The sequence below is a fragment of the Dreissena polymorpha genome, chromosome 6 (genome assembly GCF_020536995.1).
Source record: "Dreissena polymorpha isolate Duluth1 chromosome 6, UMN_Dpol_1.0, whole genome shotgun sequence".
NCBI classification, from domain to species: Eukaryota; Metazoa; Mollusca; class Bivalvia; order Myida; family Dreissenidae; genus Dreissena; species Dreissena polymorpha.
The window spans coordinates 35,532,386-35,556,797 of record NC_068360.1 but is presented as its reverse complement, the minus strand read 5'-3'; the positions used below and the strand labels follow the sequence as shown (position 1 = coordinate 35,556,797).

Below are 24,412 nucleotides of genomic sequence, written 5' to 3'. Positions count from 1 at the left end.
GCATCATGTTATATCATCCATATTTTTATGCCCCCGGGTAGATAGACCGGGGGTATATTGTTTTGGGCCTGTCTGTCTTTCTCTCTGTCTGTCATTCTGTCCCAAAACTTTAACCTTACAGTAAAGTTTTGCAGTAACTTTTAAAATATTGAACATAGCAACTTGATATTTGGCATGCATGTGTATCTCATGGAGCTGCACATTTTGAGTGGTGAAAAGTCAAGGTCAAGGCCATCCTTCAAGGTCAAAGGTCAACAACAAAAAGCGGCGCATTAGGGGGCATTGTGTTTCTTACAAACACATCTCTTGTTTTATTTAAACATTCAAATAACACATAACACAGTACATATATAAAAAGGTACGTGGTATTGTGTGGAGATACAAAACACTTCACATCATTTATTTGCACATAAAATAATAGTTACAAAATAAGTAATACTAAAACACTGTCATCAACCTACAGTACAAGAATATTTACGTATATGAAATAACAAAGTGGTGTTATTTTATTACCTTTTACAAAATTAACAATGCTGGTTTTGTACTAGCCATAAAACATTTATCATGGATTAACAAGTAACCAATTTATTAATTACACAAGAGAAAGGAAATCATATTAATTGCATTATGCATTTACTAAACAAGCTATTTGCTACTGTTTATAATTACACCATCTAACTAAAATTGATCACAACAGGTACTTAGTGCTTTTACATACTTGTGGTAAGTTTTGTATTACTAGTTTGACATTTATTGGCAAACACTTGTCGATATACAGACTAAATTTGCATGGGAACTTTCATATTTTTTTCAGCATAATTGCCTTCAAATTGATAATTTAACAACCCTTTGACATTATTTGCACATCTGATCTTATTATACCATGGCTGATTTTTGTTATAGATAGACAGATATAGACTTTAAGTATCTTAAAATTTGATCAATAATGCAGACAATTTATAAATGTCTTGTTTTTTGTTGATTTCGAATCTGGATGATTTTTTACGTAAGATTGTGGTACCAAAATCCAACGGTATCGGACTTTGTGGTTTTAGGCCTAAACTTATTATAGTGATATGTAACCTTTCGGGATATCGGTAAAGTGCGAGCAGACGAGGTGTAAATACGTTAAAATTAAAGCTAAAAGACTAAAAAGTCAGATCGGAATATCTTTAAATTTTGTGAATAAATGTGTTTCTGATGGATAACAATGTCAACTTACCAGAATATTGCTCATGATCACACGTAAAACTTCTTTTTGAGAGCGAATGGAAAATGCGTCACGAATTCTGGCAAATAAACAGTAGGGTGTCATTATTGAAATACTGCGAGAATACTGGAAGAATAGAGATGCCAACTATAATGTTTAAAACAAATAATTTTTTAACCAGCGTTTGTGATTTGTCAGGATAATAATAACAATAAGATATCGAAAAGATCAAAGCAAATAAATTCGACAGAAATCTGAGATTCGGCAATATATTTAAGATGGGTTATGTTCACATAAATTGTGTTTGGTAAAGACTGTCACTATATGTAGTGAACCAGTCTTTGGCTTATACCCACTGAAGGTGAGTATTCAGGGGAGATAATTGAGTAATGATTTATCTGGAACGGTTGCGAAGAAAAACAAATAATGCGAGAATATTTAGTGCGATTCGCAACACAATTATGATGTCAATGATATAATTTTTCCTGAGGTATGTATTTACATGTGATTAAGCATATGTCAAAGTGGTTTTGATTTGTTCAAGGTCATAAATAGCATCGCGAAAATATATGTCGCGTGGCAATTTTTTTTGAGACACATCCCCATGTACGTGGTATTCTTATGTAATTTGATGTCTAAATTTCCATATGTATGAACGGTCAACGCCCGCTTCGCGGGCTTTTGCCCGTATTATATGGTAGGTAAAAAGAATGTGTTTTAAAACCTTAGTTAGAAGTTATGAGGCCAAGAAAATACACAGCAGTTATCAAATAATAGAAAATTTTCTGAATGGTCTGACAATCCATCCTACCTCATTTTAACAGCATCCTTCACCCAGATTATTCCCTAGCTTTATGAATTCTAACCCAAATCCTGATATCACAGCTGATGGTTCCTGGCTGGTTGCTCACCGGGCTGAACAGAGACGTCGCTTTAAGGCCATTCTCTGCACTAAGCCAAAGACTTATGCCCGGATCAAGGAGGAGAGAAAACGTGCAGAGAAACAAGGCACGTCTCTCACTGAGCAACTACAGGCTGCAGATGAACAAGAGGAGGAGGAAGAGAAAGATATTCCAGTCTTGGATGGATTTTTCTTGGTAAAGTATTTAGTTAGAGTTACTGATTTATAAGATTTCTGTACAACTCTAAGTGTAATTTTTAAGTAGTGCATACAGAATTACCTGAAATGCCCAGAATTGTTTGATGCAAAAAAGCCATAACAAGTATCATTCTAAGTGAAATTTTATCACATGCCATACTTTGTTTGCAGGTGTAATAAAGCAATAACTAATAGTTATGTCAAGCCCACTAGCTCTTTAAAGCAGTCACAATGGTTTAGTGTTTAGCTGTGTTGGTCCATCCAGTCGTGTCATGACTAGACTTTCAACATTCATAACGCAGTTTAACAATATTTTCCCACAATTGTATGCCAAAGGGAGACAGTGAGTTGCGAGACACATCTCTTTTGCTCAAAAGTCAAGGTCAACTTGTAGTTCATATATCATATTTAAGCGTTACACAGCTAGTCACAACTGCATCTTCAGAATTTATCAAGGACAAAATGTTCACCACCAAATGGAGAAGACGTGTTTGGTGCATGTTTTGTGTCATTTTCACAAAGGTGTTGCATGCTGAGAAATTTGTCATCTGCAAAAATGTCGCCTGCTGAATTTCTAATATTAGCATTTTCTTTGATTTTTTTCAAAGAATACTATCAGAATAGCAAACAGTTTGGATCCTGATGAGACGCCACGTTCTGTGACGTCTCATCTGGATCCAAACTGTTTGCAAAGGCCTTCAAAATTCGGTTCCAGCACTGGAAGAGTTAACACAATTCACACAAATGTCAACCATGACGATGTTATATATGTCGAACATGTGTTCACATGTTTATCTCTATGCGCATGCCCAACTGACTGCTACCCGCGGCACCAGCACATGTTAACTGCCAGTTGTAAAATAAACGTCTTAGAAACAGCACGCTTGTGTTCTTGACTTGATTGTCTATAATTGCCTTATCACATCTGTGATACTACTAAGACAACCGGTAAGTACATTTGTACGACAAACAAACTATAACTAGTTAATATAACATAACATAACAGACGATTTGCTCGACATGTTGCAAAATGGCATCAAGTATTCCTACACATTTGTAACATTTAAATTAGCTATATTTTCCATTTTGAGCATTTTCATTGGCTGCATATTCCATCTTGAGTGTTTTTATTTGCTACATATACCATTCTTATCGGTTTCATGGGCTACATATTTGGTTTAAAGCATTATCATTGGCCACATATTTCTTAAATATTTTCATTGTTTTTTTATTCCTTTTTGAGCATTTTTATTTGGCTACTTATTCCATTTTAAGAATTTTCATTGGCTACATATTCCATTTTTAAGCATTTTAATTTACTACATATTTTAATTTCAGGGTTCATTGGCTACATATTCTGTTTTAAGTATTTTTATTTGCTATATATTTCTATTTGAGCATTTTGATTGGCTACATATATCAGTTAAAGCAATTTCGTTGGCTACATATTCCATTTTGAGTGTTGTCATTGGCTTTACATTGTTGTCTGTTCCAGATGCGGCACTGCTGCGTGGAGGACCCATCTGACCTCTGCTCAGTGAATATTGCTGGCAAGGAGATGACAGACGTAAAGGAAGAAGACCTTGCGCTCTTTGACAATGTAGCCTATGTGAACGCAAGCGAAAACTACCTGCCGTTTGGTGTGTGAAATAGCTGTGTTTGCTTTAGGAAGCATTTTTGTTGATGAGTTGCACCCTTTTTTATCTCATTGCAAAAAACTTAGTAACCTTAATGGTCTAAGATTACTCATTTTAAGGATTTAAAAGTCAATTGTTTAGATGCAAAACAACTGACTTAAATACAAATTTCATGATTTGAATTGCACCATTTTTAACTCATTGCAAAAAACCTAATTACCTTAATAATAAGGTCTCTGTTTTTCTAAGAAAACGGTTCAAAAATTTAATGAAAATTGTTTAGATATGGAAAACAACTGGAATACATGCCAATTGACCAGTCACCAAATAAAGGATTGCTTTGCTCCTTTAGTTCTCTTATACAAAAAGCTTATTCTGTTACTTCAGCTATCCTTGTTTTCCAGACCATGTGGTGGCGATGCACTTTATCTAACTTGTTGATCTTTTCATTCAAGTGATCGACAGCTGATAAGATGTCAATTATTTGCCAACTTAATACTTGATTGAGAACCAAAAACTGGTTCAAGTTCTCATTATCTTAATAATAATACAGTTAGTACAACATGAAATGATAAAAAGGAACAATGCAACTTTTCACAACAACTGGTTGTCAACTATTTTTAAACAATATTAGTTATAATATTCTGTATTCGGTTAATACCAAATAATGTGTTATTTTTCTCTATGTGTTTGACTGCTGTATCTATTTCAGAGGCCTTTAGGGGATTCCCAATACTGAGGGAGTTGGAAATGCCACTAAATGGCCTACGTAGTATCAAACCTAATCTTGGAGACTATCCCAATCTAGAGGTACACATTCTGACCTTTAAATACTATTGGTTGAAATTATTAGAGTTATAACACATTGTTTAAATCAGTATGTGCCATGTAAGTGTTATATTTTGAACCTGGTTTGGTGGTGGATTTATCAATTATTGTAATGTACAGATCAGCCCGAAGTCATTTATCATTTTTCCTATCATGATATTGGCTGTTCTGCTAAGTAGAAAAAGAACAAAATTAACATTGTAAACTATTAATTTGTGTTATCAAATGTCATTAATTTAAATTGCAAAAATGTTCAACTGTTCATGTTGTAGTTGAAATACAATGTACTTGTTATATTATTATTACTTATCAGGCAACAAACATGTCTGTTTCATTCTGATGCGAGAACATTGCTTATTTAGCAATGAACAAATCTTTGCTCAAGTATGTTTATTTACAAAAAAAATAAAAATAACAAAACAAATATATTGCTTTGGTTGAATAATCCAAACTTGCAGTCTGTTCAGGTTTTATGCTGTTTGCTGCTTATCAGTGTCTAAGTGTTGGAAATGAAGCCTTTAAAACTTGAATCTAATAAGAAGGGTCTTCAATTAAATATAACTTTCTAAAAGACTACAAACACTTCAAAATAGGTATCTAAGTGGGAAAGGTTTAAAAGATCATGTTTAAGTTAAAATACCTGTGTACTATCATTACAAAGCTCATGTTTTTCATGCTGTGTGTACTGGCTGCATGTGTTCAGGTGCTGGACATGTCGTACAACAATCTGTCCCATGATGACATCCTTACCCTGGGCCTGCTCACCAACCTCAAGGTGCTCCACCTCACGGGCAACGGGCTCCACTCCCTGCCAGCTAACATGGCCATGCCGAAATACCACGAGAAAAGGTTTGTGCACTCCCTACCAGCTAACATGGCAATGCCATAATATGATGATAAAAGGTTTGTTTCCCTACTAGTAATTCAAGTAGGACAGTTTTCATTTAATAGATTAGAGCTTTGTGCTGGAAAACGGGCTTAAAACTTGTGGTTAAAGTTTTATCCTAGATTAGCCTTTGCAGTATATACAGGCTTATCAGGGATTTCCTTTTTGTTAAATTTTTCGTTCAAAGGAAGTCTCTTATAAACAAAATCCCATTTAAGTGGAAAGTGTTGTCCCTGATTAGCCTGTGCACATCCATTACGCCCAGTTTTCCCAGAACAAGGTATGTCTTCCGATGGATGAAATGTGGTGATTTTTTTTAGTATAGCTTGTTTACACGTCAACCTTCGTAATGCGCAAGTATAAAATTAAATTACAGTAAATTTATTGGTAAAATAGTGAAAACCTGGTTTTGTCACATGATCATATTTCTCATTAGTCTTTGTTCAGGCATTAAAACCACTATAGAACCGCAAGGTTCCTGGCTTTTTTTAGCTTAACAATATTTTCATTATCAACATATCAAAACAAAATGTTGCTGTATCTTTAATTTACAATATGTATGTACAGATACCTAACATGACGTAACAGGCCTCACCATTAACCAGTTATATTTTTCTTTGTACTGTTTTGTATATGGAATGATGGGCATTTTGCCTTTTATCCTGAATAAAGCATATAATTATCATTATTTACCTAATTTGACTTTGCTAAGTTTAGCAACCCAAAAATTGTTTTCCAAAACGGTATAAATATGCCTCACACATTTAAACACTAATGAATGTTGTATCCCTGGACATATTTATTCATTCAATCCTGTGAAATGATTAATGTAATTATGCTCCCCCCAATTTTATTTTTTTGGGGGGGGAGCATATAGTCGCTGCTTCGTCTGTCCGTCCGTCCGTCTGTCCGGGCTATTTCTCAGTAACTAATGACCAGAATTTAATGAGACTTTATGGGAAGCTTCACTACCAACAGGAGATGTGCATATTATCAGCCAGTTTTGGTCGGATGATTTTTTACAGAGTTATGGCCCTTTGAAATTTTCCATTAACTGTACATAGAGTGCAATTCTTGTCCAGGCTATTTCTCAGCAACTAATGACCGGAATTAAATGAAACTTTATGGGAAGCTTCACTACCAAGAGGAGATGTGCATATTATCAGCCGGTTATGGTTGGATGATTTTTCACAGAGATATGGCCCTTTGAAATTTTCCATTGTACATATAGTGCAATTCTTGTCCGAGCTATTTCTCAGCAACTTATTACGGGAATTCAATGAAACTTTATGGGAAGCTTCACTACCAACAGGAGATGTGCATATTATCAGTCGGTTATGGTCTGATGATTTTTTCACAGAGTTATGGCCCTTTGAAATTTTCTATAAACTGTACATATAGTGCAATTCTTGTCCGGGCTATTTCTCCCCAACTACTGATTGGAATTCAGTGAAGCTTTATGGGAAGCTTAACTACCTTGAGGAGATGCTCATGTTATTTGTGGGTTCTGGTTAGATGATTTATTTAGAGAGTTATGGCCCTTTGAAATTTTTAAGTTGCTAAACCATCCATCGTATTATTTTGTCCAAAGTTATGCCCCTCAAGAAGTTTCCTTTTATTTGAATATATAGTGCAATATTGTGACAAAAAAAAACGTTGGGGAGCATCACCCATCTCCAACCCTTTCTTGTTAGCTCACCTGAGCACAATGTGCTCATGGTGAGCTTATGTGATCGCCTTTTGTCCGTCGTCCGTCGTGCGTTGTCCGTTGTGCGACGTCAAAATTTGCTTTGTTCACTCTCTAGAGGCCACATTTATTGTCCAATCTACATGAAATTTGGTCAGAAGATTGGTTTCAATGATATCTTGGATGAGTTCAAAAATGGTTACGTTTGCTTGAAAAACATGGCTGCCAAGGGGCGGGGCATTTTTCCTTATATAGTAAAATCTTGTTAATACTTTAAAGGCCACATTTATTGTCTGATCTTCATGAAACTTGGTCAAAAGATTCATCCCAATAATATCTTTGATGAGTTCGAAAATGATGCTGGTTGGTTGAAAAACATGGCCGCCAGGGGGCGGGGCATTTTTCCTTATATGGCTTTTGTAAAACCTTGTTAACACTCTAGAGGCCACATTTATTTTCCGATCTTCATGAAACTTGCTCAGAAGATTTGTCCCACTGATATCTTTGATGAGTTCAAAAATCTTAACCTTTGCTTGAAAAACATGGCTGCCAAGGGGCGGGGCATTTTTCCTTAGATGGCTATGTATGGCTATAGTAAAATCTTGTTAACACTCTAGAGGCCACATTTATTGTCTAATCTTAATGAAACTTGGTCAGAAGATTCATCCCAATAATATCATGGACGAGTTCGAAAATGATGCCAGTTGGTTGAAAAACATGGCCGCCAGGGGGCAGGGCATTTTTCCTTATATGGCTATAGTAAAACCTTGTTAACTATCTAGAGGCCACATTTATGTCCAATCTTGATGAAATATGGTCAGAAGATTTGTCTTAATGATATCTTGGATGAGTTCGAAATGGTAACATTTGCTTGAATAACATGACCGCCAAGGGGCGGGGCATTTTTCCTTATATGGCTATATAAGGCTATAGTAAAATCTTGTTAACACTCTAGAGGCCACATTTATTGTCCGATCTTCATGAAACTTGGTTAGAAGATTCATCCCAATAATATCTTGGACGAGTTAAAAAATGATGCAGGTTGGTTGAAAAACATGGCCACCACAGGGGCGGGGCTATTTTCCTTATATGGCTATAGTAAAACCTTGTTAACACTCTTGAGGTCACATTTATTTTCCGATCATCATGAAACTTGGTCAGAAGATTTGTCCCAATGATGAGTTCAAAAATGGTTTTGGTTGCTTTAAAAACATGGCCACCAGGGGCAGGGCATTTTTCCTTATATGGCTATATATGGCTATAGTAAAACCTTGTTAACACTCTAGAGGCCACATTTATTGTCCAATCTTCATGAAATTTGGTCAGAAGATCGGTCTCAATGATATCTTGGATGAGTTCGAAAATAATTATGTTTGCTTGAAACAAATGGTTTCCAAGGGGCGGGGCATTTTTCTTTATATGGCTATAGTAAAATCTTGTTAACACTCTAGAGGCCACATTTACTGTCCGATCTTCATGAAACTTGGTCAGAAGATTCATCCCGATAATATCATGGATGAGTTCAAAAATGATGCCGGTTGGTTGAAAAACATGGCTGCCAGGAGGCGGGGCATTTTTCCTTATATGGCTTTAGTAAAACCTTGTTAACACTCTAGAGGCCACATTTATTTTCCGATCTTCGTGAAACTTGGTCAGAAGGTTTGTCCCAATAATATCTTGTTATCTCAGGTGAGCGATTTTAGGCCTTTCAGGCCCTCTTGTTTTAAAATTGTCTAGTGCTATTCTGTTAACTTCTTCAGCTAGGCTTTTAGTAAGCTTCTGTAACCATTATACCAACAACATTTAGAGCTAGCTGCTCACAAACAGTCTTAAACCTCAGATATATGAATATGCAAATAATCCTCCTCATAATCAGAAATAAGCCAGATAAAAAACTTAAAAAAACTTGCGTGAAAACCAAATCAAGTATGAAGGTAAAACTCATGGTAAAAAAACAAAAACAAAGTTGTGTCAGAGAATTTATTGAAGTATGTTCATGATACTAGGCTCAGAACTTTGATGTCATAAGAAAAGCCAAAATGTATGAATCAAACCTAGGACTTTCTGACCACTAGGTGGGCAACATATCCACTATGAAACCTGATAATTTATTGTTTCAAAGAATGAAAATTAACAATATAAATTATCAATAATTTTCACTGTTATACTGTGAAATGACATTGTTTTTAATGACGTTACAACGTCATTATTTTAACAAAAGTGGATTAATAATAATTTGTAAGCTTAAAATAGAAAGAAAATTTGTTGGATTTGGTGGTTTATTGATTTTAATTCCACTGCGCCACTCGTGAAAGTTTTATCTTCTATGAATATTTGTGTATAAAAATCAATATTCCACCAAACCCAACAAATATCCTCTATGTAATATTTTTTTCCAGTAATCAAGAGATCCTGCGTTTCTCTAAGCTGGAGATTCTACTGCTGGATGACAACAAGTTAGAGGATGTTTCAGTGTTTGCAGCCCTTGCTGGTTTGTCAAGGTATGATGTTGCCCGGTGGCTATATCAAATGTTGAGTGCTTTTTTGTAATGTTAAAATTGTAATTGGATGCAAACAATTGATTGAGAATTTATTGTGAAATATATTGATGGGGAATTTTTATGAAAAGAAATTATATATATAATAAGTATGAGCGATGACAATGATTATCAAAACGCTTTTCCGATATTCAAACTTTGTATGGAATAATATTTAAAAAAAATTCATTTATCTGAGATGTGTACTTTCTTATTGAGGTTTGTTTTTAGAAAGTATTTTTGTTGCCATTTGAATACTCATTTAACATTTGAATATTCTGTTATGTATTTGAATATTCAAATATAAGTTGACAATCCTAATTATTGTTCTAAGTTGGATAAATAAGTGAATAAGTATTGGAAATAAATAAATAGTGATGCTTTCAATATTTATATTTTTAAGGCAAAAATAAATGTATGAAATTCTATTAAAATTCTGTGTTTTCTGCTCTATACATTGAATACTTCAACAATCTGTATTATTTTTTCCAATTGAAAGTAAATTTATGCTAATATTCTTAATATCCCAATATTAGGGGTATAGGTAATTATCCCAACATGGTGAGAAAAGCCATTTGTATGTTGCAACATTTTGCAGCTTAAAACACCTGAATCTAGAGAAGAATGAACTGTACTACGTCCCAATGTTGAAGTCGGTAGAGGGGAAGGTCATACCAAATGACAGCGAAAAAGATGCTAGGAAACTGAGACGATCGGCCGAAAAGGGGGGTCGTAGGTCGGCTAGAGGTCAAAGGTCAAAAGAGGCGACCCCAAGACAGGTGGCTGAGAAGAAGGGTCGTGAGAATACGACAGATGTTCCCCAGCCAACACCAGCACCGACAGAACTCTCGGAACAGAAGAGCTCGGAAAAACCTGGGATGGATGTACAACCAGGTAATACAATTTGAGAATGAAAATGCAAAAATGACTCAAACAGTCAATGTTTGGTTTGGTGTTAAATAATGAATTTTATTTAATGTTTTTTAAACAAAGGGCATCTTAATGATAAATTCTTGATTGTGTTTTGTTTGATACCAATAAAAATAATGATTTTATTATATTAAAGAGTTTATTAAACTAAAGAATATATAGTTACTGTGTTGTACCTGAAATACATTTTATAACGAAAGTGGGCCGTGCTTTGTAAAAAAAGGGGTTTAATGCCTGTCCATAAAGTGCAGTCAGCACAGGCTTATCAGGGACGACACTTTCCGCCTAAACTGGATTTCTGCTAAGAAGAGACTTTCACAGGCTAATCTGGGACGACACTTTACGCACATGCATTAAACCCTCTATTTCACAGAGCAAAGCCCAATTGTACAATAGAACTGGATTTGAAAGAAAGTTCTGAATATTTTTATAAACAGGAGAAATAATGAGTGTGCATCTATATTATTATGCAGTGAAAACATAATAGAACACTTATCTGTACAATGTTAGCTTAGATGTTTTCCATTGAGAAATCATAAAAAGTTTCATTCATTTCATATATAAGGCTTAGCAAAAAACTACTCACCATGCAGGGCAATAGGTTGACATTGCACTCCCCCTTATAATCTGCTCTCCATGCAGTATTTGATATCCAAAAATATTTGTTTTTATCTGCGCAGGACATTCAGGGACAACTCCATCTGCCTAGACTGGATTATCCTTTAAAAAAATGCGGAAAGTGTCGTCCTTGATTAGCATTTTCGCACTGCACAGGCTAATTTGGGATGACACTTTTCACCCATAAATTAAGCTCAGTTGTCCTAGAATGCAGCTTACATATTGACTGCACAGTTAAGGCAAACATGATGTGATCACGCTTTAAGACAATATTTGAGCCTTGTTCTGAGAAAACTGGGCATTATGCATGTGCGTAAAGTGTCGTCCCAGATTTACCTGTGCAACCCGCACAGGCTAATCAGGGACAACACTTTCCGCCTTCACTTGATTTTCGGTAAGAAGGGTCTTTCTTGAAAGTAAAAATAAAGCGGAAAGTGTCGTCCCTGATTAGCCTGTGCGGACATTTTACACACATGCATTAAGCCCAGTTTTCTTAGAATGCGGCTCTTTTACACAAGCAGCAAACATTTTATCCATTTTCAGATATGCTAAACGAGGACCTTGCAAATTTGTCACGACAAGTCACAGATATGGACCTTGAAAAAGAGGTCACCTTTGCCACGCTGGAGGGGGAAACTAAAGGGGAACAATCCCTCGGTGATGGATCCCAGTTACCCCCCTTTCCTGACCTTCGTGCATTAAATCTGGCCTACAATAAGGTAGAAGTTCACCTATTATGGTATTCACAGTATTTATCAAGAGGGTATCAATAAGTAGTCTTCTGATGCAATTACGTAAAACAAACATGTCAGTCCTTAAACAATTGTGTGAATAGAGCTTAGTTTACAGCTGGATGATATTGAATGTTTGCCACTAAGACACTGTAATCAAAAACTGCTACATGGCATTGTATCATGAACATTCTTTAGTTGATGTGAGTGGCATTCTGAAAAAACTGGTCTTAATGCATGTGCGGAAAGTGTTGTCCCACATTTGCCTGTGCAGTCCGCACAGGCTAATCAGGGACAACACTTTCTGCCTAAATTGGATTTTTGCAAAGAAGAGACTTCTTTTTAATGAAAAATGTCATAAAGCAGAAAGTGTTGTCCCTGATTAGCCTGTGCGGACTGCACAGGCTTATCTGGGACGACACTTTATGCACATGCATTATGTCTAGTTTTCTCAGAACACGACTCATATTCTGACCCAACTTGGAGTTTGTTCTCAATTTTTGAGATGAGTTTGACAATTATGCTCAGTTTAGTGTTTCTTGAGTTTTGAGTCTGACTAAGCCCAGAGTTTGAGGATCAATACTTGCACATTCTTATAGTTGAGATTTGAGCTTGTTTGTATGCTGACTGACATTCTCAATACTCTGAGTGCATAGTAAATTATCATCTCAGTTGAGCAAACAAATGAGAAAATGTTTAAAACTGGGATCATATTTGCCTCATCCCGTGTCCTTCATCCCCCAACACCAGATAGATTCCTACCGGTGAAACCGGAAATGGTTTGCGCTCTGTCTGTCCGTCACACTTTTCTGGATCCTGCGATAACTTTAAAAGTTCTTCATATTTTTTCATGAAACTTGAAACATGGATAGATGGCAATATGGAGAGTATGCATGTCATGTCATTTTGTTCCTACGTCAAGAATTCTGGTTGCTGTGGCAACAAATAAAAAATAATAATATTTTTTTACTGACAGTGGTGGAGTTTCACCGGTAGGGGACAATATTGCTTGGCAATCTCTTGTTTCATCTGTGTCCTGTTTGTGCTACCCCTACTACAGATATTTATTTCATCTGTGTCCTATTTGTGCTACCCCTACTACAGATATTTATTTCATCTGTGTCCTATTTGTGCTACCCCTACTACAGATATTTATTTCATCTGTGTCCTATTTGTGCTACCCCTTCTACAGATATTTATTTCATCTGTGTCCTATTTGTGCAACCCCAGATAGAGGATGAGGAGGCGCTGCTGGCGGTGGCAGCCTGGCCCATGTTGGTGGAGCTCATCATCCACAACAACCCTCTCACGACCGAGAACAGTGGAGACCCTCCACTCCTGCAGAGGTTTTTGGGAGACCGGCTCGGTATCCGCATCAAACGGTGAGGCTCACAATGGGGACTCACTTCTGGAGCTGGGCTGAATGCTTGTGCATTAAGTGATGCTCCTTATAAGCCTGTGAAGTCTTCTTTGACTAATCAGGGACAACACTTAACGCTTTTATAGAATTTTTTATCTTAGAAAGTTTGGGAGATTTGTCGCTTTATTCCTTTTTTGACTCCAGTATATTAAGTAGGTATTTAGCTCAAGCAGAATGGCAGAAGGCCCTACTTTCTATTTTTATGCCTCATCCTTTCAAAATACGTTGCACTCTTTTTTTGTCCCTCTGCTCTTTGTCAATTTTCTCTTGTTCTTATTGGATATTGAGGATTTTATACAGTTGCTTAATTTGAATAGGTGACCAATGAAAATGCGTTAATATATGAGCTTACATTTCTTTCAATTTTTATTTTTTCTTAAATATTTAAAACTAGTAACTTACATTCATAATTGACATCTTTTATAGTGGGCATAGCATTTTACTTTTATTATACAGAGATGATGGAAGTGATTCAAAAAGTTTAATTTTGACAACTTGATTAAATACAAGTTTCATTACATTACAGGAAAAAAGAGTCAGAAATTGTGAAGCCCCATGTTGAAGTTAAAATTAGGAAATCAAGATATGTAAGTATCAATTTTATGGATGTATTTTCTTTATTTGTGCAGTAAGTATCAATGCGCCAGATTTAACATTATTAAGGTTGTTTTTGTTTGCTTCATCTACCTACATGTATAAAGTGTGTTGGCTATTGTTTTTAAAAATGTCTACAAACATGCCTTCATTAAAGTTGCTAAGGTGAATTTATCAGTTTTCTACAATTACCTGGTATTCTATTTATCCCATCATTTTCGCTTTATTTCTGTCTTTGTTTGGAAAGTAATCAAAAAAGAAAAGGTTGAATACAAAGCTTAAACATCAAATGATGTCTTGAAAATGTGCAAAATGACGTTACTATAGTCTACATGTTTGCTATATTAAACAATTTTGAATGCACCAAAAATGCAAGTATGATGATTGGATGAAGAAAGACACGTTTTATCATTGAGAATATGATATTCCTGATATTCCAATGTCTTTAAATTCAGATGAAGAAAAAATTCGTAGGAAAAATGCATGCAAGGAGATATAATGCTATGAGATCTAAGACGATGCCTTTAAGTAAAACTTAATCAAACATTGTTTCCAGCATTCTTGTGGTGCTACAAACATGGCCATTAAATATTTGAGACCTATCTTTCTGAACAGCCTATTAAAATCTCTTGCTTATATATTCTTGTATGTATAACTTTGTTTACATAGCTGGCATCAACTAATTGTTGTGTCTTAAAATATTTCATGAATTATAAACAAAAACAAATATATTCTAAGCAACATAAACTATAAAGTTTCATCGTTTTAATGTTTCCTCATTTTTGCTTTAGCACTAAACTCTCCAAAAGATATGCAATTTATCCACCTTGAATACTTAGGATGAACTCAAAGGACGTCTTACTTCAGGATTATTTAATGGCATGGAACACTTTTGACTGTTTATATGTGCCTCATATTTAGAAAATGGTGCTTAATGCATGTGCGTCAAGTGTTGTCCCTTGCTGCATTTATGTAGTTTTTCTTTTTAAAAGCAATCTCTTCCAAGCATAAATCCTGCTCAGGCAGAAAGTGTCGTTCCTGATTAGCCTGTGCGGACTTCTCAGGCTTCTGTATGCATTAAGCTAGTTTTCCTAGAATAAGGCTCAAGAAATTTCTTGGAACATTTTTGACTGTATATTTAATATCACTGTATTCCAGGTTTCCTCCATTGTGCCCAAAATCCCCAAGATGCATGTGGATGATTTACTGATGCTGGAAGCCCCAAAACCCCCAAGCGAGCCCAAGCCTGAGAGGTCGCGCTCCCACATGACCCTTGACCCCCAGAAACCTCTGCCTCCCATTCCTGGTACACCCACTGAAGGTCAGAGGTCAAGGTCACATGTAAAGGAGGAGGTCACAGAGAATGAAAGGTCAGACAAAGGTCGAGTTCAAAGAGAGGCCACTGGAACTGATGGAAAGTCAGACAGAGATGCCTTCTTTATGACACAGGTATGTACACTGCACTTTGGATAATTTATATACAAAATATTCTTTGGATAGGATAGTGGTGGGAGATTTTTGGTGAAAACATATACATGTATTAAAACAAAGCTTAACATAAGTTAAGGGTTAAATAGTACATATTGTACATATGATAAGGAACAAATTTCACAATTAGCAAGTGTTTTAATTTATAAGAGTAATGTTTATGTTCCCGTTTGAATAATGTGGCGTATAGCATTTGCACTGTTGGTATGTACATATGTCTGTCTGTATATCTGTGAGAAGCTTCCTGTCTTAGCCATAACTTTGCCATATTGTAATGGATTTTTATGCTCCCCCAAAATTTTTGGGGGAAGCATGAAGTCGCCGCTTCGTCTGTCCGTTTGTCTGTCCGTCTGTGCACAATTTTTGTCCGGGCTATTTCTCAGCAGATAATGACCGGAATTAAATGAAACTTTATGGAAAGCTTCACTACCAAGAGGAGATGTGCCTTTTATCAGCCGGTTTTGGTCGGATGATTTTTCACAGAGTTATGGCCCTTTGAAATTTTCCATTAACTGTACATATAGTGCAATTCTTGTCCAGGCTATTTCTCAGCAACTAATGACCGGAATTCAATGAAACTTTATGGGAAGCTTCTAACTATCAAAAGGAGATGTGCATATTATCAGCCAGTTATGGTCCAATGATTTTTCACAGATTATGGCCCTTTGAAATTTTCCATTTACTGTACATATAGTGCAATTCTTGTCTGGGCGATTTCTCAGCAACTAATGACTGGATTTCAATCAAACTTTATGGGAAGCTTCACTACCAAGAGGAGATGTGCATATTATCAGCCGGTTCTGGTCACAGATTATGGCCCTTTGAAATTTTCCATTTACTGTACATATAGTGCAATTCTTGTCCGAGCTATTTCTCAGCAACTTAATACGGGAATTAAATGAAACTTTATGGAAAGCTTCACTACCAACAGGAGATGTGCCTTTTATCAGCCGGTTTTGGTCGGATGATTTTTCACAGTTATGGCCCTTTGAAATTTTCCATTAACTGTACATATAGTGCAATTCTTGTCCAGGCTATTTCTCAGCAACTAATGACCGGAATTCAATGAAACTTTATGGGAAGCTTCTAACTACCAAAAGGAGATGTGCATATTATCAGCCAGTTATGGTCCAATGATTTTTCACAGATTATGGCCCTTTGAAATTTTCCATTTACTGTACATATAGTGCAATTCTTGTCCGGGCGATTTCTTAGCAACTAATGACTGGATTTCAATGAAACTTTATGGGAAGCTTCACTACCAAGAGAAGATGTGCATATTATCAGCCGGTTCTGGTCACAGATTATGGCCCTTTGAAATTTTCCATTTACTGTACAAATAGTGCAATTCTTGTCCGAGCTATTTCTCAGCAACTTAATATGGGAATTAAATGAAACTTTATGAGAAGCTTCACTACCAACAGGAGATGTGCATATTATCAGCCGGTTATGGTCGGATGATTTTTATGCTCCCCCCAAAAATATTTGGGGGGGAGCATATAGTCGCCGCTTTGTCAATTCGTCCGTCCTTCCGTCCGTCTTTCCGTCCGTCCGTGCCTAATTTTTGTCCGGGCTATTTCTCAGCAACTAATGACCGGAATTCAATGAAACTTTATGGGAAGCTTCACTACCAAGAGGAGATGTGCATATGATCAGCGGGTTTTGGTTGAATGATTTTTCACAGAGTTATGGCCCTTTGAAATTTTCCATTAACTGTACATATAGTGCAATTCTTGTCCAGGCTATTTCTCAGCAACTAATGACCGGAATTCAATGAAACTTTATGGGAAGCTTCACTACCAACAGTTGATGTGCATATTATCAGCTGGTTATGGTTGGATGAGTTTTCACAGAGTTATGGCCCTTTGAAATTGTACATATAGTGCAATTCTTGTCCGAGCTATTTCTCAGCAATTTTTCATGGGAATTCAATGAAACTTTATGGGAAGCTTCACTACCAACAGGAGATGTGCATATTATCAGCCAGTTATGGTCGGATGATTTTTCACAGAGTTATGGCCCTTTGAAATTTTTATTAACAGTACATATAGCGCAATTCTTGTCCTGGCTATTTCTCCCCAACTACTGACTGGAATTCAATGAAGCTTTATGGGAAGCTTAACTACCTTCAGGAGATGCGCATGTTATTAGTGGGTTCTGGTCAGATGATTTATTTAGAGAGTTATGGCCCTTTGAAATTTTTAAGTTGCTAAACAGTCCTTTGTATTATTTTGTCCAAAGTTATGCCCCTCAAGACGTTTCCTTTTATCTGAATATATAGTGCAATATTGTGACAAAAAAAACTTTGGGGAGCATCACCCGTCTCCGACGGTTTCTTGTTTGATAAGTTTGCAGAAATATAAACCACCATAAGACCTTTGTTCGCATGAAACACAAATATTCTTACCTCAATGGTCAAGGCCACTCTAAGATGTGAAAGGTCAAATTTGGCTGTTAACAGCTTGAACATTCCTGTCTCAACCATAACTTTGCCATGTTCAGAAGGGTTTTGAAATTACTGGGAATACATGTAAACCATCTGTCATCGTAACATTCTGAAGTAAATGCTCAAAATTAATATGACCATAAACTGGAGATAAAGAATTTCAATGGCCAAATAGAAGATAGTTATAGGCTTCAATTTGATTGTTTCAGCCTTGTTGTGGGAAAACTGGCCTAATGCATGCGCATAAAGTGTTGTTTCAGCTTAGCCTGTGCAGTCAGCACAGTCTTATCAGGCTTTTGGCCTAAACTGGATTTTGGGGTTAAAGAGACTTGATTTGCCTGTGTAGACTGCACAGGCTAATCTGTGATTGCACTTAATGCACAGGCTAATCTGTGATTGCACTTAATGCAGAGGCTTATCTGTGAGTGAACTTAATGCACAGGCTTATCTGTGAAGGCACTTAATGCACAGGCTTATCTGTGATTGCACTTAATACATGGGCTTATCTGTGAAGCCACTTAATGCACAGGCTAATTTGTGATTGCACTTAATGCACAGGCTAATCTGTGATTGCACTTAATGCACAGGCTAATCTGTGATTGTACTTAATGCACAGGCTAATCTATGATTGCACTTAATGCATAGGCTTATCTGTGATTGCACTTAATGCACAGGCTAATCTGTGAAGGCACTTTATGCACAGGCTAATCTGTGATTGCACAGAATGCACAGGCTTATCTGTGAAGGCATTTAATGCACAGGCTAATCTGTGAAGGCAATTAATGCACAGGCTAATCTGTTAAGGTACTTAATGTGCAGGCTAATCTGTGATTGCACTTAATGCACAGGCTAATATGTGAAGGCACTTAATGCACAGGCTAATCTGTGAAGGTATTTAATGCACAGGCTTATCTGTGAAGGCACTTAATGCACAGGCTAATCTGTGATTGCACTTAATGCACAGGCTAATCTGTGAAGGCACTTAATGCACAGGCTAATCTGTGAAGGCACTTAATGCACAGGCTAATCTGTGAAGGCACTTAATGCACAGACATTAATCCCAGTTGTCCAGAATGAGGCTCAATAGAGTAACAAGCCTTTGTGTTGTATCAGGTGGATGACCAAGAAGAGGAGAGGGCCGCCCAGGGGCTGAGGAAGGTGCCAGTGGAGGGGAAACCCCCTGTGAGGCCCAGTGGGACTAACGAGAACCAGTCCAACAAGTACGAGGGCTATGAGATACTGCTGGACGTGTCAGAGGATCCACACTACCAGCCACCCAAGGGTAAGGTCTAGGAGGGATAGGGTTTCTGCTGTGTATAAGAATCTTTCCAATAAGGTTAACATTTTATGACTGTGATCATAATTGTTCAAGTTGTGCTTATGATGACTGATAATTATTGTTTTTATAATATGCGTCGTGTTCTGAGAACACTGGGCATAATGCATGTGCGTAAAGTGTCGTCCCAGATTAGCCTGTGCAGTTTGCACAGGCTAATCAGGGACAACACTTTCCGCTTTTATGAAATTTTTAGTTAAAATGAAGTCTCTTCTTAGCAAAAATCCAATTTAGGCGGAAAGTGTCGTCCCTGGTTTCTCAGAACGCGACTCATATTATGTTGATGATCAAGGTAATAATTTTGGTGAGGATGAGGATGCCACTATCCTTTATGATGATTCTGCTCAAGAGAATCTAAGTTGCTGCTTTTATTGTTAGCATAAGCAGACTGTTAGTGTTACATAAGCAGAATGTTGTTGTTACGTTCAGATATGCACGGGAACATCAAGGCACTGAAGTATGCCCTGGGTCATGAGCTCGTCTACAGGGACCCTGCGGCCAGACTGGACAGGATCAGCAAACCCGTGGAGCCCTACAGAAGGGTATGTGCAGGGATAGAAATATGGCCTGTTTGCCTTGAGCATGAAAACTAAGGTCAAACCTATGGAGCCCACCTGAAGGGTATGACTATGTGCAGGGATAGAAATAGGGTTGCCTGTTGGCCTTGGACGCAAAGATTTTGGTCAGGGGAGGTCAATTTCAAAACTTGGTCAGGCTGACATGCTTTTTAGAAAAGATTGAACCAATTTCATACAGTTAATCACTTTTTTTTAGATTGCAGATTCTGTCTCATATAAGGGCATAATGCATTGAGTAGTTGTCTGATTTTGTATTTGTTAAAGTAACTTTTAGATAGCTATGACATGTACTTATTCTGGGCTCCTCATCTTTGCACGGGCAACCAAGGTACTAAAAATAGTTGCCCATCTGGGAAACCTACCATAATTGATTAGTTTCTATCCCCGTTATGGTGTGTGATGCAATACATGACAACAGCTAGCGATAAGCTTTCTGGAGGTTTCCATATGTTGTTGCCTTAATTTAGATTTACTTTTTCTAAATACCTTCACAATGTCATTCATGGCTCAGTCTTGATTAAGCATGGCCAGAATTTCATTCATAAATCCTTTTCAGGGGACAAAAATTCCACTCGTCCGCTCGTTTTGACGAGTGAAATCTTGAAAGGACGAGTGAATTTTCCTAAAGCTCTCGTCCTACAGGACGAGTGAAAAAAAGCTGATGTTAAAAATGAATTTTCTGACCAGTAAGACTATTTTTCATTTAATAAAATCATTTTCTAAAAGCATATCTATTCCGAAAGTAGAATGCGAATGAACCGGAAATTGTAATTGTAAATTTTATACAGCAGGTGCGTGTTGTTATGCGAGACTTGTGTCCCGAGTAAATATTGGCTTTTTGGTGTAAGCTTTGCGCGTACATGTTGACAGGGAACCATGCGACTGCAGTCACTGTTAGTATTGACTTTTAAAGAATTATTTAAGCGCGAAGTACGGTTTTAAACCAGATTTAAACCAGTCTGAATTTCGTTTGAAAAATGTCTGCCATACGAGCGTTCTTAAAAGGGGGCGGGGGCGATGTTCAAACGTCCGAAACGGAAAGCTAGCGAGCATTAGAAAAAAATATTTATTTTGTGTTCCTCATAAATAAAGTTACTTATTTCACTGCTTCGCAGTGATATACTTTAAGAAATTTTATAAGTCATATCAGCCCTTTGCAATCTTTATTTCACACATATTTGAAGGACGAGTGCGTGTGTTTGCAGGACGAGTGAAAATTTTAATGCACTCGTCCTGCAGGACGAGTGCAGTTTATGAATATTTTTGTCCCCTGCTTTTCTTATCATTGTAATATAATTTTGTCTAAAATAATCAGCTATTAGTTATGTATATGATACAAAAAGCCAACACAAAGACAAGAAATATAACCACTAAAAATGGCAAACATGGGAGTTTACTTCTGTGATGTTTTTCATCAGCTATGTTCAGCTATTTTTAATTATTTTGCCACTGATGAACAACATCAGATAACATGTATGGTGTACAATTTGTCTCCATACCTAAGAGGTCACTGTCACACTTACAGTTCAAAGGTCAAATTTGGATTTTACCATAAAACAGCTTATCTCGGCTATAACTTTGTCATTCATCATGCAATAAAGAAATAACTACCGCAAGTGTCATTTGTCTGTTGGCCTCAAAGGTTTAAGTTAACTGGAGTTGCTTGTAAAATTAGTTCACATATAATATTGCACATATTATATATTAATTATTAATATATAATATTATATACAGATATAAACGAAGTATGGTTTTATAAATCTTATTAGTATTATTTCATATTGATGGATTTTATGTATGATTTTAGCCAAATTTATATCAGCCCAAACCACCTGCAGTAAGTGAAGCTGCTAACTGCTTTGTTTGAAATATTAATGTAGATTTCAATTGAAACTGACAAGTTTTTGTATATATATGGGCCATTCTCTGTGAAAAGGGGGTTTAATGCATGTGCGTAAAGATAAGTCCCAGATAAGCCTGTGCAGTCCGCATAGGCTAATAAGGGACGACACTTTCAACTTTTATATTTTTCATTTAAAGAAAGTCTCTTAGTTAAAATGCATTTAGGTGGAAAGCGTTGTCCCTTATTAGCCTGTGCGGACTGCACAGGATAATCTGGGACAACACTTTAAGCATGTGCATTAAACCCCCTTTTCACAAAGCACGGCCCATATGATGTTTCTTGGGGGCATTCTAGTGGTTTGCTGGTGGTTTTACAATGATTGTCATATTGTTTACCCTTGCTTGATTAAATTTATAACAATGTTGCAAATCAATCTCCTTAAAAAAAGGAAAAGAGACTTATTTATTCATTATAATTAGCGTGAAAACTACTTAATAAAAGTGTATACACGTTCTGATCAGCAATTGTTGGTAAATCTGGATGAATATTAATATAAAGTTAATCATTGTTATATGTATGCTTCATTTGGTAAAATGTAAAGAATAGAAATGTGTATGGGTATTACTTATTGACTGTAGAAATGTGTTATTGTTCTCATGTTATTAATTAAATTGTGTTTGTAAATTGTTTTGGCGGCTATGCTTCTATTGTAACAATTTGATAGCATGGTTGTATTGAGCGTCTAACACAGGACTGCATGTGTAAAATATGTTGTATTTAGAAGTTTTAATAGAGAGACACATTCATATACAGGTGCCATATTTTTTTTAATATAACAAATTGCAACATTTTATGTATTGATTTTTATGGTGATAAGATGGGTTGATTGGTTCATTTATTAAAAACCTGGTAATTGTTTTTGCTTATTTTAGATTTCTTGGGATAATTTATATATCATTATTAGAGTGACATGCCATATCAAATAAAAAATCTGTCATACATAAATTTGAAGTGTGATGTGAATATAACATTGATTTGATAACTTTTACCCAGAGTGGTACATGTCCCTAACTTCTAGTGAATCAGAATTGGAAGCATTAAATTGGCTAAGTGATACATTTAGTACCTTTGAAGTGGTTACTATTCTGTTGTACAATCACGTGCAAAACTGTTCTAGCTGAATATGTACAGATTATTTAACATATAGCAGTGTGATTTTAAGACCTCCACTCAAGTGACTATGTTTCTTAAGGCATGTGATGTAAATTGTCCTACAACAGTTTACTGCTCCATTCCATACACTTCTTCACCCATTGCAGTCTGAGTTGAAGTCCAATCGGCCTGGTACCCAGTTCTTAAAGAAGGACCAGAATTGTATTTTAAAGCATGTGCGTAAAGTGTCATGCCAGATAAGCCTGTGCTGTCCGCATAGGCTAATCATGCACAACACTTTCCGTTTAAACTAGATTTTTGTTAAGAAGAGACAATGTTCATAAAAGCGGAAAGTGTTGTCCCTGATTAGCCTGTGCAGTCTGCACAGGGACAACACTTCCGCTTAGTGGTGCTTTTCGTTTAAAGTAACAACAATCTTTTTTTTTAAATCTACATTAAGCAAAAAGTGTCATACCTGATTAGCCTGTGCAGACTGCACCGGCTAAATTTGGGAGAACACTTGAAGAACATGCATTTACCTAGAACGAGTCTTATTTGTTTATACATATTGTAGTCTGAGCTTAAGTCCACGCCGCGGGTGACCCAGGCCATGAAGAAGGTTGAGATGCTAAGAGAGATGAGGGACCGAGTCACCACCGAGGAGGCCGGACTGGCCGACGTACTGGACTCAGGGAACATGGAGCTAAGGCATAGGTTCCCGGAGTCTGACCGGCTGTTGTCAGAGGTGAGGGCTTGAATGGTTGTTGTTTCACAACACCTTTATGCTTTGTTAATAAGTTTTAAACCTATTTATTTACGTTCTATTGCATCAAAAGCCAAAGTACTTGGTGTTTTAACACTTTCCCACTTACATATTTTGATGCATTTGTTGTCTCTTAGAAAGTTATATTTAATTTTAGACCTTTCTTACTAGATTCAAGTTTTAACAGCTTCATTTCCAAACCTTAGATACTGATGAGCAGCAAACAGCATAAAACCTGAACAGACTGCGAGTCACAAGCAGGCTGCTCTGATTTTATGCTGTTTGCACATAGCCATTTGCACTTATAAGTGGGAAAGGGTTAAGGGGATATCGAAAGAACTCTCCCACATTCAGTATCAAAACTGTGACCATCGGGTCTTTAGGCATACACCATAACCACTAAGCCACTGCGACCTGTTGTCATATGTGGGTACTTGATTGCTATTTGTTTTACAACTACTTTTTTGTTTTTTGCTGATAATTAGTACAAGTCACACAGTCAACAAGTCCAAGGAATTAATATGTGTTTGAAATTAGAACAACTATGTGTGATGCATTTCTCACATGTTAACCTAGGACATCACTTACCTTCTAAAGTGGGTTAATTGTTAAGATATTTTCTCAAAACA

The 24,412-nt window shown here is 36.5% G+C and overlaps 1 protein-coding gene across 1 annotated transcript in view; it reads left to right on the top strand.

Annotated features, from left to right (window-relative positions):
- LOC127833925 (X-ray radiation resistance-associated protein 1-like) overlaps nt 1-24,412 on the top strand; it is a 29,542-nt gene that overhangs the window by 3,913 nt on the left and 1,217 nt on the right. The window contains exons 2-14 of the mRNA XM_052359434.1: nt 2,096-2,307; nt 3,805-3,949; nt 4,659-4,756; nt 5,478-5,623; nt 9,747-9,848; nt 10,483-10,778; nt 11,976-12,151; nt 13,394-13,545; nt 14,110-14,170; nt 15,336-15,626; nt 19,225-19,393; nt 19,877-19,989; nt 23,595-23,765. Coding sequence (XP_052215394.1) covers nt 2,096-2,307; nt 3,805-3,949; nt 4,659-4,756; nt 5,478-5,623; nt 9,747-9,848; nt 10,483-10,778; nt 11,976-12,151; nt 13,394-13,545; nt 14,110-14,170; nt 15,336-15,626; nt 19,225-19,393; nt 19,877-19,989; nt 23,595-23,765 — 2,132 coding nt within the window. The remainder of the gene's footprint in view (nt 1-2,095; nt 2,308-3,804; nt 3,950-4,658; nt 4,757-5,477; nt 5,624-9,746; nt 9,849-10,482; nt 10,779-11,975; nt 12,152-13,393; nt 13,546-14,109; nt 14,171-15,335; nt 15,627-19,224; nt 19,394-19,876; nt 19,990-23,594; nt 23,766-24,412) is intronic.